A 13,455-nucleotide genomic window follows, 5' to 3' on the forward strand; every position below is an offset into this window, starting at 1 on the left:
TAGGGCTGTACGTAAGTTACGTTCACGTCTAAAGCAATGACGACTTGCGGCGTAATTTCGAGAATGCACACTGGGATTTTTTCACGAACAGCGCATGCGCCGTTTGTAAAATACGTCAAATACGTGGGGTCACAGTGAATTTACATAAAACACGCCCACATCATCCCCATTTGAATTAGGCGGGCTTACGCCGACACACATACGTTACGCCGCCGTAACTAAGGGCGCAAGTTCTTTCTGCATATGGAACTTGCGCCCTAAGTTACGGCGACGTACCGTATCTGCGATACGTTACGCCGCGCCGACAGATACTGCAATGTATCTGAATCCGGCCCATTGTATTTTTTTTCAAAATTGTCGCTCTTCTTTTGTTTATAGCGCAAAAAAAAAAAACGCAGAGGTGATCAAATACCACCAAAAGAAAGCTCGATTTGTGGGAAAAATAGGATTTTTGTACTCACCGTAAAATCCATTTCTCTGAGTTCATGGACGGACACAGCAGCATTGACCTTATGGTTATATACCTTCCTTTCAGGAGAGACTAGGCAGAAAAAACAGCACTTTAAGTGTTAAAAACACTTCTCTCAGTACAGCACCTCCCAGGGGACGTGTTCCCCGGGTACATCCCACTCTCTGACTCATGCAGCTCCAGTTCGTAACAAGCAGTACAAACAAAAAGGAGGGGTGGGTGATGTGTCCGTCCATGAACTCAGAGAAATGGATTTTACGGTGAGTACAAAAATCCTATTTTCTCTTCCGTTCATGGACGGACACAGCAGCATTGTCAAAACATTTTGAGGGGTGGGAAAAACAACACAGCAAACCAAGCTTCACCCCAAACAAAACCGGAGTTTCTCAACGGAGGAACTCCAACCTTAAACTGCCGCCTGTAAAACCTTGCGGCCAAAGTAGGCATCCGAAGATGCACTCACATCCACCTTGTAACATTTTGAGAAGATGTGGTATTGACGACCAGGTCGCTGCCTTACACACCTGTAAAACAGACGCTTGATGGCGGAAAGCCCAAGAGGCACCAATCGCCCTGGTCGAATGCGCCGTAACCTGAAAGGGAGGCGCCCGCCCCTTCAGGGCATAGGCCTGAAGCACGACCTGTCTGATCCACCTAGAAATGGTGGCCGACGAGACCGCCAGACCTTTCTTAGGACCAGTCACCGACACGAACAGTGAGTCCGACTTCTGAAACGGAGCCGTAGCAGACAAGTACACCCGTAGGGCCCGAACCACGTCCAAGGAATGTAAAGTGGCCTCCTTCGGTTTTTCGGTCGAGGACATAAAGATGGTAAAACAATGTCCCCATTAATGTGAAAAGCCGAAACAACCTTTGGAAGAAATGACGGCTGCGGCCGCAACACCACCTTATCCGTATGGATGACCAAATAGGGAGCCTTGCAGGACAAGGCCGCCAGTTCAGATACCTGTCTGACCGAGGTAATTGCCACCAGGAAAACCACCTTCTGGGACAACAAGGGGATCTTCCGAATGTCCTCAAACGGGGCCTCTTGAAGCACTGAGAGGACTAAATTCAAGTCCCATGGAGGCAGTGGAGGACGCACAGGAGGGGCCACATGCCGAACCCCCTGCACAAACGTACGCACCAGGGAGTGCGCCGCCAAGGGTCGCTGAAAGTAAACAGCTAGAGCCGAAATCTGACTCTTAACCATACTTAAGGCGAGAGCCTGATCCACTCCACGCTGTAGAAACAGCAGAATCCGAGACATCACGTATGCACAGGGGGTGCCATTTCATCTCTTCACACATAGAGATGTAGGCCTTCCACGTACGATGGTAAATCTTTCGTGAAGTAGACTTCCGTGCTCGTAGCATGGTAGAGATCACCGAGCCCGACAGGCCTCAGTCCTTCAACACCTGGCTCTCAACAGCCACGCCGTTAAAGCCAGCGACTGTAAAGCAGGGTAAAAGATCGGACCCTGCGACAGAAGATCTTCTCTCAGGGGTAGACGCCAAGGGACGTCTGCCACCAAACACACCAGGTCCCCGTACCAGGGACGGCGCGGCCAATGCGGGGCGATCAGGATTGTTGGTATCCCTTCGGCTTCCACTCTGCGCAGCAGGCAAGAAAGAAGCTTCAGAGGAGGGAAGGCGTAGATTAGGCGATAGTGACCCCATGGCGCCACCAACGCGTCTGATGCGTCCGCCCACGGGTCCTTTGACCTGGCCATGAACCGTGGCACCTTCCAATTGAGACGGGACGCCAGGAGGTCCACGTCTGGAGTGCCCCATTTTCGGCACAGACTCTGAAACACCTCCGGGTGTAGTGACCATTCTCCTTGGTCTAGTGTTTGGCGACTTAGGTAGTCGGCTTGCCAATTTAGCACCCCAGGAATGTATACGGCCGACAGAGCTGGAACGTACCTTTCGGCCCACCGGAGGATGTGCGCGACATCCGTCGCTGCAGCCGAGCTCCGTGTGCCTCCCTGATGATTGACGTTGTCGGACTGGATCCTGACCGGTTGGTCCTGCAGACCCAGGGACCACTTGGAGAGACACAATTTGATCGCTCGGAGCTCCAGTACATTGATTGGCAGGCGGGACTCCTCCTGAGTCCAGCACCCCTGGGCTGACTGGGCACCCCAGACACCCCCCCAGCCGGAGAGGCTGGCATCCGTCGTGACCACTGTCCAATTGCACGGCAGAAAAGACTTCCCGGTCCGAAGTACCGGAGACGTCAGCCACCACACTAGAGAGGACTTGACCAGTCGACTCACCCGAATCTGGTAATCCAGAGACGAAGGGAGATTGTCCCAACGTGAGAGAATCTCTTTCTGTAACACTCGGGTGTGGAATTGGGCATACGGAACTACCTCGAAAGAGGCCACCATCAGACCCAGAACCCTCATGCAAAAGCGAAACGACAACCACTTCTGGGTCGCCAACCACTGCATCGCAGTTTGTAGTGTCTGAAGTTTTTCCATTGGGAGAAAAACTCTTGCCTTCAAGGAATCCAGGACTAACCCCAGGTATTCCAGCCGCTGAGACGGTACCAATACTGACTTCTGGACATTTAGTAGCCAGCCAAATTCTCGGAGGGTCTGGCAGGTGATAGACACATCCTCTTCTAAATTTGAGCTTGAGGAAGCTCTCAGGAGAAGGTCGTCCAGGTATCCTACGATAGTGATCCCGCGCTGCCTCAGCAGGGCCAGAATTGGAGCGAGCACCTTGGTGAAGACCCATGGTGCCGAGGCCAGGCCGAGCGGGGGGGCCACAAATTGAAAGTGGTCCTCTCCGATCGCAAAACGCAGAAACCTCTGGTGCTTTGCGCATATGGGGATATGCAGGTATGCGTCCATGATGTCCAAGGACGCCATAAAATCCCCCTGATGGAGTGCCGCCACTACCGAGCGAATCGACTCCATTCTGAATTTTTGCACTTTGACAAAACAATTAAGGGCCTTGAGGTCCAGGATTGGAACGGACCCCTTCCTTCTTGGGGACTACAAACAGATTGGAGTAAAACCCCTAAAACCGTTCCGTTGAGGGAACTGGCACAATCACTCCCCTGACCAGTAGATCCTGGACAGCCCCTGACAGATCCTTCTGGCGATCCGAGGAAGCTGGAGGTTGGAAGGAAAAAATCTGTTTGGTGGACAAGAGAGAAACTCTATCTTGTACCCCGAGGAAACTACTTTGCAAACCCAACGGTCGGAAAGAAGAGACCTCCACCGAGCCACGAATTTGCGAAGCCGTCCCCCCACCCGAGATGCGGGCGGGGCAGACCTTCATGCGGAAGCAGGTTTGTCCGCAGGCTTGCGGTACCAGGTGCGCTTCTGCCCTGCAGCGGGCGCCTTGGCACCTTGAAAACATTTTCCTGCCGCATTTGGCGGACAAAAAAACCTCTTGGGGGCAGTAAAGGAGGGCCCTTGCTTACGGCGAGGCTCCTTACCCTTCCCAGATTGAAGGGAGCAGCGTGCACTAAGGGTTAACCCAGGCATGGTTGGGGTAGAAGCCTCTGGTTCAGACTCCATACTGACCAACCGCTATGCCGCCCTAGTACTGCAAGGCAGAGACCCACCGGTCACCCTCCCGGCCACAAAACAGAGCGCAGGGGGCCCCCAGGGAACTCACCACCCGACTAGGCTGTAATGGTAGCTGAGGCGCTGAGAGTGCTGTCCGTGCTGTGCCTATGCCGCTCCGTCCCTCAGGAAGCAATTCATGGGCTTCTGCGCCGTTATTCCAGGCACTAGAGGCCGAGACTTTCCCAAGATGGCTGCCGAAATGCATATAGAAACCGCGACTCTGGTAAAATGGCGGCCATGCACTTGTTTAAAAGCCAGTAACACACAGCAGAACATAGCCCAGCACACACAGCAACCCCAGTACAATAAAAAAATATCACCTCACCGCTAGCACAGCCCCCGGTAGTAACAGAGCCCCATGCGGACCCCCCCCTTACAGCCACCACCCAGAATGGGGAAGGAGGGAGAGGAAAGGGAGAGTTGAAAGCAGAGTGGACCCTCATTCGACCTCCCCAGGAACGCACCAGCCGCACCACCCTGCCAGGGCAAGGGGACACTACTTACTCGTCCTGCGACCACCGGCTGGAGGCATTCCAGACAGACCCAACGTCTGCAGCAGATACGGCATGGCTGTCGGCCCGGCACACTGTGACAAGGCCATAGAGACCGGTCATATGTGTGCCCTGGAACATGTAGTTCACTGGACGGCCTAGCTAAAGGCCTGCACACACTCGATGCCGGAACATGGGGGGACTACAAGGATCGAGGATCCAGCCTGTCACCCAGTCGGCAGTTGATTGTAGATCCCAGGATCCAAAAATGCAGGAAAAATCTAAGAAAAGCGAAAAAAATTGCAAAAAAACTCCAGAGCACATGAACTCTAGAAAGGCCATGTCTTCTCCTAACGCTAGGCAGAAAAAAAACTGGAGCTGCATGAGTCAGAGAGTGGGATGTACCCGGGGGGACACACCCCCTGGGAGGTGCTGTACTGAGAGAAGTGTTTTTAACACTTAAAGTGCTGTTTTTTCTGCCTAGTCTCTCCTGAAAGGAAGGTATATAACCCTAAGGTCAATGCTGCTGTGTCCATCCATGAACGGAAGAGAAAAAGGGGCGTCAATTTTGTTTGAGAGCCACATCGCACGACCGCGCAATTGTCATTCAAAGTGCGACAGTGCTGAAAACTAAAAATTGGTCTGGGCAGGAAGGGGATGAAAATGCCCTGTATGGAAGTGGTTAATGTGACTGGGCCATAAACAAATATGAACAGCATTCTCTGTAATGCATTGCAGAATATGCCGCCGTCACGAATGTCTTTACTGTTAGGAACATGCTTGCTAAGCTCTAAACAAAACAACTGGTAAGCATTTTAGATTTCAGTATATTGGCTTTACATTTCCAGAGACACCTACTTAAATCGATTGCTAGCTTAAAGAGAAGAGCAAACACACACAGCAATCAATCATAACGAATTTAACTATAGGCAAATCCGTGTTTTGTTTTTTTTATTATTTAATCGACAGGTACAGTACATAGATATGAACACTGTGTGCATGTCTATGCAATGAACAGACATCACTGACCCTTTATCTATAGAACATGGTAGCAATAGGTCACAAAATGTAATACAACATGTTAACTATCTCCAGATATCAACTGATCAACTGATGTTGCCTAATGTTATATAGGAGGAACTATACCTATGGTAGTTACTCCATACTTGCTCCAACTAGATCAAATGATTATTACCTAAATTCAATGGCTATGGATATTACAATAACATCTAAACCATGTCCTGCATGCAGTTAAAAAAGACTGATGCTTAAAGAAGTCCCCAGTGTAATACAATTATGCAAATACAGCCCTCTCATCAACAGAACTTGAAAATATAACAGCTAGGGAAAAAAATTATTTAACCATCATAACAATGCAACTGGAAGAAATTCCACCAAAATTGTGCTTTTAGTTGTGCAGGTAAAGACACTTTTTAAATACGTTGGGAAGAGGGTAGAAGTGAGTTTATTTAATTAGGTATGTTATTATGTTAGTTAAAAAGGGGGTTTTATTTGCTTCAGTAGTGCAGCCATTACAGATGTTAGTATTATATGCAAAGCATGCGTTATCAAAGCCTGTTAGAATTAGTTAGGGCATGTCTGCTTTACTTGGGTCTTTAGTTTATCCACCAACTTACCAAAGGTCTCTGAGTGTTAAAACGAATAAAACAAAAGGAAAAGAAAAAGTTTGTTAACCATATCTCTGGCACAAGAGTAGGCAATAACAGATTATCAAACACATACACTGTGTTCTTTATTATAAAATGACACTTTGAGAAATGTACACATTTTGTTTACATAAACTATGTTGTTGTATTAATGATATAAATCCTGAAATAACACTGTTCTATATTAGTTTATCTTTTGAAAATATTATAAATATTATAAATAAGTCCTTTAAAGCCTACGTTTTGAAAATAAATAAATAAATAAAATCAGCACAAGGGACATTACTTACTATCAGTGTAATTTACCCCTTCAGCTGCTGTTTCCTGGTTTAGAAGAAATCTCCTCCCTATGATTTCTACTAAAGCAGAAGAAAGCAGTACAAAGGAAAAATCATACTGACAGTAATGTCCCTTTTTTTTCTAAACTTAGGCTTTAAAATAGAAAACAAAAATACTTTCCAGGAGAATTCAACCATTTTAAATCTTACATCTTAAATCAAGACTGCATCTCTAATGAATGCAGAAGGTAATGTTTATTTACCAACAGAAAGGAGACACACTGTTGAGTTAATTTTTTTGCTACTAAGGATTTAACTACTTGCTGGCAGTCCACCTTAATTCCACCTTATTTACGGTGTAACATGAAACATGCTAACGTTCCTCAGCCCCTGCCCCTCTGTTTGTGGTGTTCCTGTTAGGGTGCTGCTCTGAAGTGTCTGCTTTGGGGTGAACATGTAAAAAAGGAACACTTTTTGCTCCTTATTCATCAATGCAAATGTAAATTTGGAACTACCTCACATGGCCTCCAAAATACATATACTGTATGTGTTAGTACAGATGATCTTTTTAATGTTTATGTATATACGGCAAACGATACTAAGCAAATGCACTGATACCAGAAACTGATACTTTCAGGCTCGGTTCTTTCAGCTGTCAGCAGCAGCTGAAATTTAAACAAAAGAAAAAATGGTGTTCTGTCAAAATAGCCAATTCATCAAGATCTCCAATTACATCACTTCTGGTTACTGTATAGCATCAGTAATTGGAGATTTAGACGAGTTTCTGTTTTGACACAATACCGGCAAGTGTGTACGCTCCGGTACACGATATTATGAGTGGACGATGTTAGTCCACCCGATACTAACCAACAGCATGGCCGCCTTCGAGGCAGCGACACCTTTTTCCTCCTTAGTTGCTGTTCTGCCAAAACAGCAAACTCTTTATAGTGCATACACGTTTGCTGTGTTTGTGTCAAAACAGCAATTCGTCTAAATCTCCAATTACTGATGCTTTTACAGTAAAAGAAAGTGACGTGATTGGAGATCTCAATGAATTGGCTATTTTGACAGTACACTGGCAATGATCGGTTGTTAAGGAGCGGGGCTTTCTCTGTTTAACCCTTAACTCTAACTTAACTCTAATTAGCCTTTATTAACTCCTCCATTTAATTATTATTTTGATGCTGTTTTTTTTGGTTCTTTGCTTTATTTGTTAATAGTTTTACACCTTTAACATATATTTACATGTTTCACATTGAAAAAAGCGCAAACTGTAAAAATATAAAATGTAATTCATTTGTAAAAAACTTTTCAATGCTTTGTACAATTGCTGACAACTGAAGTGTAAACAAAACAGTTGCAGTAGATATTGGTAATTGGTATCGATGAGTGTTAAGAAAAAAAAAGTATCGGTGCAATCTTAATTTATAGTTTATATTGCATGCATTGTTTGCCACCATAAAAGTCCCATTTGATTTCAATGTTTGCGCATAGCAATTATGACAGGGATGTGGTGCTAAGACACACAAATCATCTTAACGTCTTAAAAAGGATCTACTACAATAACAAAATTGTGGAAACAATTTAAAAGCCTTCACAGGACTTCAACTTAAAATTAACAAATGATGTCCCTAAAATGTTCCCCCTCATTCTAGCATTCGCAAAGATAACCGACATGTGTTGCACAAGCATTAATTTACATGTGCGCACATGTTAGAGTGCAAAGAATGGGAGGCTTTTAGCGCTGTATATACTGTATATAAAAAAAAAAAAAAAACAAGGGTTAAATAACTTACTCAATGGGGAGTCATTTTTTCTATTTGTCTAACCAACTTTTGCAACACTTTTAAACAAAAGTACTACCAAATTTTGGAAGCACGATTAAAGGGGTTGTAAAGGTTTGTCTTTTATTTTCTAAATTGGTTCCTTTAAGCTAGTGCATTGTAGTTCACTTACCTTTTCCTTCGATTTCCCTTCTAAATTTTTTTTTTCTTTGTTTGAATTCTTACTTCCTGTTTCTCCTCAGTAAGCTTTCCACCATCATCCGAGCGGTGGAAAATCATTTAGAACAGCTTACTGAACACCTTACTGAGGAGGAACAGGAAGTGAGAAATTCAGACAAAGAAAACAAAGAAAAAAAACATTTAGAAGGGAAATTGAAGGAAAAGGTAAGTGAACCAACAATGCACTAGCTTAAAGGAACCTAATTAGAAAATAAAAAAAGAACCTTTACAACCCCTTTAAGCTCTCAAGTAAGGCTTATCATGAATTGTATCAAGAAACTCAGTTAATAGTAAATCTGTCAAAATAGATTTATGGACAGATATATAGAACTACAAAGTTTGTTTAACCCTTTCATGAACAGAGTTTTTGTTGAAGCTTAGAACCCCATAGTTTAGAAGAAAGGGTACAGTTTTAGGTTTCTGTTTTGACAGCAGTTCTGAGAATAACGAACATAGAAAGTTACACATTTCTAATTCTCTGATGCAAAGTTAGTTAAAAGGTAAGTTCACCTTTATACATGTTTCAAAAAAAAAAAAAAACCCCATGCACTATAGTGACCCCAATATATTAAAATGCTGTGCTCCCTAAACAAACACACACCTCTTCAGCTGTTGACACCATTGTCCTTCTCAATCTATCCTGAAGGTGGCAGGATGTACTCATTTCTAGATGCAGGGCCCCAGAAATCCACCAACCAGCACTCCAAGCCTCCCCTCCCTACCACACAGTCCACTCTCGCAGCTCAGCAATGTGTCTGAGTAAAGGAGAGCAGATTATGCAATCAGAAACTTTAAAAGTGAATACCATACATACTAATACTAACTATGAATATTAATAATAATTATAAATACTAATACTAACTTCATACTAATGCTGCTAAACTTGTTATACGCACGTGAGGAACTGCATTGTATTGTATTGGGGGCGCTAAAGGGCATGGGGCCCTTTTCAGAAATGTATATAAAGGTGAACTTGCCCCTTAATATTTTCATGGCAAGGGGCATTTTACATTTGGACTTAAAGGGGTTGTAAAGGTAAACATTTGTTTCCCTAAATAGCTTCCTTTACCTCAGTGCAGTCCTCTTTCACTTACCTCATCCTTCGATTTTGCTTTTAAATGTCCTTATTTCTTCTAAGAAATCCTCACTTCCTGTTCTTCTGTCTGTAACTCCACACAGTAATGCGAGGCTTTCTCCCTGGTGTGGAGAAAGCCACTTGAGGGGGGAGGGGGCGAGCAGGCAAGTCATGACACTCTCTACTTTGCAGATAGAGAAAGGAGCTGTATATTAGTGAGCGTCCTGACACTCCTGCTTGCCCCCTCCCCCCTCAAGAGGCTTTCTCCACACCAGGGAGAAAGCCTCACATTACTGTGTGGAGTTACAGACAGAAGAACAGCAAGTGAGGATTTCCCAGAAGAAATAAGGACATTTAACCTGCCTAACGGTATTCCCGAGTGTGGCTCGGGGTGAGATTTTTGTGTTGCGATCGGTAACCCCGAGCCACACTCGGGTTTGCCTCGCTGGATGCAGAAAGAGGTGACTTACCTTTTCCCTGCGATCCAGCAATGTATTTCAACAGTGCACGGCGGCCGGATGTTCCGCCCGATGCACTGTGTTCCCCTGATTCCCTTCCCTGCGAGCGTCGCGACGAAGGGGGGCGGAACGGGGGAATGGCGCCAAATTCAGTCAAACAGTCAAAAGTAAAAACAAAAGTAAAAACACACTGATACAATTGGATTACAATAAAAAATAATTTACAGTGAACTTTGATTGCCCCCCAGTGCTTTCTCCAGTGCCCTTGTCTGCAGATTTACTGTACTTGTGTCTGTAAACTGCACAGCGACCATGGCATCAAAAAAGTGCGCCTCTACCTCAAAATCGCTATGAGACCTGCTGGAAAACATTGACAGTGATACAGATTCGCTTGCAGAGGAGTTGAGTGACAGTGACGCGTGGGAAAGTTCGTCATCAGATGCAGAAAGTGATTTGAGCGACGATCCTGTGACTGTGCCCAGCGATGTGCGGACTTGGTGCACAAATGATTGCGGTACGGAGCACGTAGCGCCCCCAAGATTTCCATTTACAGGAGCACCTGGGATCAAAGTGGACGTTGAGGATGACAATCCCTTGGAATACCTCCAACTTTTTTTGACGGATGAAGTGATCGCCGAAATTGTTTTGGAGACGAATCGATACCAGAAACAAAAAGCTGCTACCCATCAGCGATTTTCAAGGCGCAGAAAATGGGAACCTGTAACCAGCGACGACATCTGGAAGTTTCTTAGCCTTATAATTGTACAGGGAGTGGTGGGGAAACCCCTGTAAAAATGGTATTGGACAACCAACAAATTATTGGCCACACCTTTTTTTGGAACCGTCATGAGTATAGATTTTTACTGATCATGAAGTATTTGCACTTTGCAAATAATGAGGACTTTGATGAGAGTTCTCATCCAGCTCCAAAGTTGAAAAAAATTTGGGAGGTTTACCAGCTTATTTTGCAGAATTTCCAGCGGACCTATATTCCTGAGAGAGACATTACTATCGATGAAAGTCTCATTGCCTACAAAGGTAGACTTAACTGGATACAGTTCATCGCATCAAAGCGTGCTCGCTTTGGCATAAAGTCATTTATGCTGTGTGAATCCAGCTCTGGGTACATCTGGAACTCAGTCCTGAACACCGGGAAAGGGACCAAATTCTGCCAGCGATTCAGCGGTTTTGGAATGGCAACCGCTTTCCTTGATAGAGCCATTGCTGAACCAGGGCTACTGTGTCACAACAGACAATTTTTATACCTCCCCAGAACTGTACGAGTTCCTTCTCCTAAATAAGACTGACGCTTATGGGACTGTGAGGCCTAACCGGCGTGACATGTCGTCAGCATTTGCCAACAAAAAGCTTGGGGAAGGAGAAGTAGCTGCATGGCAGAAAGGGAAAATGATGGCACTGAAGTGGCGGGACAAAAAAGACGTGTGCCTTATGAGTACAGTTCATAACACCTCGACTGTAATGGTACACACCAAAGGTGGAAAGGATGTTATGAAGCCACAGGTTGTGTTGGACTACAACCACACTATGGGAGGTGTGGACAGAGCTGAACAGGCCATGACATTTTACACAGCGATGAGGAAGCAGCAAAAAAAATACTATAAAAAAAAAAATTCAGACATCTTTTGGAACAGTGCCTCTGGAATTCCTTCATTCTGATGAAAAAAAAAAGTGACAGGCCTATGGTCCATGCGGACTTTGTGTGGAAGGTTGCAGAACTAATCTTTCTGAAGCACCAAACGCCAACGGCGGTAAACCAATCTGGACGTTGGGCTGCTGGTGTTGTGAACCCTGAACGACTGACTGGTCGTCACTTTATGGACCACATTCCACCCCCTGAAAGGATGTGTGTGGTTTGCTGCTCCAAGCGAGACGACAACGGAAGAAAAATACGTAAAGAAACGTATTTCTATTGTCCGACTGTGACGTTGGACTTTGTGCTGTACATTGCTTTAAATTTTTTCATACCCGAGACGTTTACTGACTAATGATATTGCACCCTTGTTTGACCCCCCCCCCCCCCCCAAAAAAAATCAGAGTTTTTGAATATATTATTTACTAAAATGTATTAAATAAAAAGTATTGTTATTATTAAATTATTATTTGCTATTATTTATTATATTATAATTTATGATTTTGTGTTTCAAACTTTATCATAGTCTACTAGAGACTCTGGTTTGGACAGATTTAGGTGAGTTATTCCTAAGAATTACAGGCCTGCAATCTAAAACGCCAAATTTCCATGAAAAATAATGGTACCGCTTTCAGCACCTAAAATCTGAAAGAATCATACCGCCAGGGAGGTTAAAAGCAAAATGTAAGGATGAGGTACGTGAAGGAGGACTGCACTAAGGTAAAGGAAGCTATTTAGGGAAAACATTTTTACCTTTACAACCCCTTTAAAATGTCATTGCGATCACTAAGGGGTCGATTAAAAAACTGAAATAATAACACTGTTGAGCATATTTTGACTGTTACTTTAAATGAATGAGGCTTTGTTCATAATGGTACGGGATACAGATGCATAACCAGTGCCTGCATTTAAATAACGTGCTATTCTCCTTGGCTTTTGAATACACTCATGCCAAGAACAACAATCAAATTCAAGGCATCTGTATAGTCTAAGACAAGGCAGATATTGCAAGAAACTTGCAGTGTGTGGGGCAGTGTGACACAGCAAAAAGTGTTCAGATTTGTTTTGCTCAATACAACTTTTTTGTCAGCTAAGCCAGAGGCCAATAAGCTGTCATTAGGAACTGAGGTCAATAACATACTGTATGCTCTAGATAAAGCCAATGAAATTCTTATGCCGCATACACACCATCACTTTATGTGATGAAAAAAAACGACACTTTCTGTGAAGTAAAAAATGACGTTTTTGAAACTTCAATTTTCAAAGACGAAGTTGCCTACACACCATCGTTTTCTCACAATGATCTTGCAAAGTGAGGTTACGTTCCACCACGTTTTACCATTGAAGCTTGCTTCATAAGTAGCTTCTGGGCATGCGTGGATGAAAAAACGTCTTAGAAAACGACGTTTTTTGCTACACACGGTCAATTTCTGTGAAGTAAAAAGTGCACTTTTGAAAAACGACACATAAAATTGAAGCATGCTTCAATTTTTTTTGGTCGTTTTTTACAAGACATAAAACAACGTTTTCCCCCACACACGGTCAATTAAAGTGACGTTTTTAAAAACGTCATTTTTTTTCATCACATAAAGTGATGGTGTGTACGCGGCATTAGGGCCTTCTAACTGCTTATGCTTTCAGGATCACTTTGAAGATTTTTATGCAAAACTAGAAGGTGTTTCCTTTTACTCTAACCTATTTGGTACAAAAGCAAACTTCCATGGCATGTCTTTCTAATTGAACAGGAAAGAAGACTTAATGTGGTTGCAAAGCTTAG

General features: G+C 44.1%; 1 protein-coding gene across 18 annotated transcripts in view; it reads right to left on the reverse strand.

The window, feature by feature from the left end:
* PTPRS (protein tyrosine phosphatase receptor type S) overlaps positions 1–13,455 on the reverse strand; it is a 565,376-nt gene that overhangs the window by 389,023 nt on the left and 162,898 nt on the right. For 10 of the 18 annotated variants that reach the window (XM_040322436.1, XM_040322492.1, XM_040322495.1 and 7 more), the window contains exon 6: positions 6,184–6,192. The exons of the other annotated variants lie outside the window; for them this stretch is intronic. In XM_040322436.1, the coding sequence (XP_040178370.1) occupies positions 6,184–6,192 (9 nt within the window). The remainder of the gene's footprint in view (positions 1–6,183; positions 6,193–13,455) is intronic. 18 annotated transcript variants of the gene reach the window in all.

This window comes from Rana temporaria, chromosome 1 (genome assembly GCF_905171775.1).
Source record: "Rana temporaria chromosome 1, aRanTem1.1, whole genome shotgun sequence".
Lineage (NCBI taxonomy): Eukaryota > Metazoa > Chordata > Amphibia > Anura > Ranidae > Rana > Rana temporaria.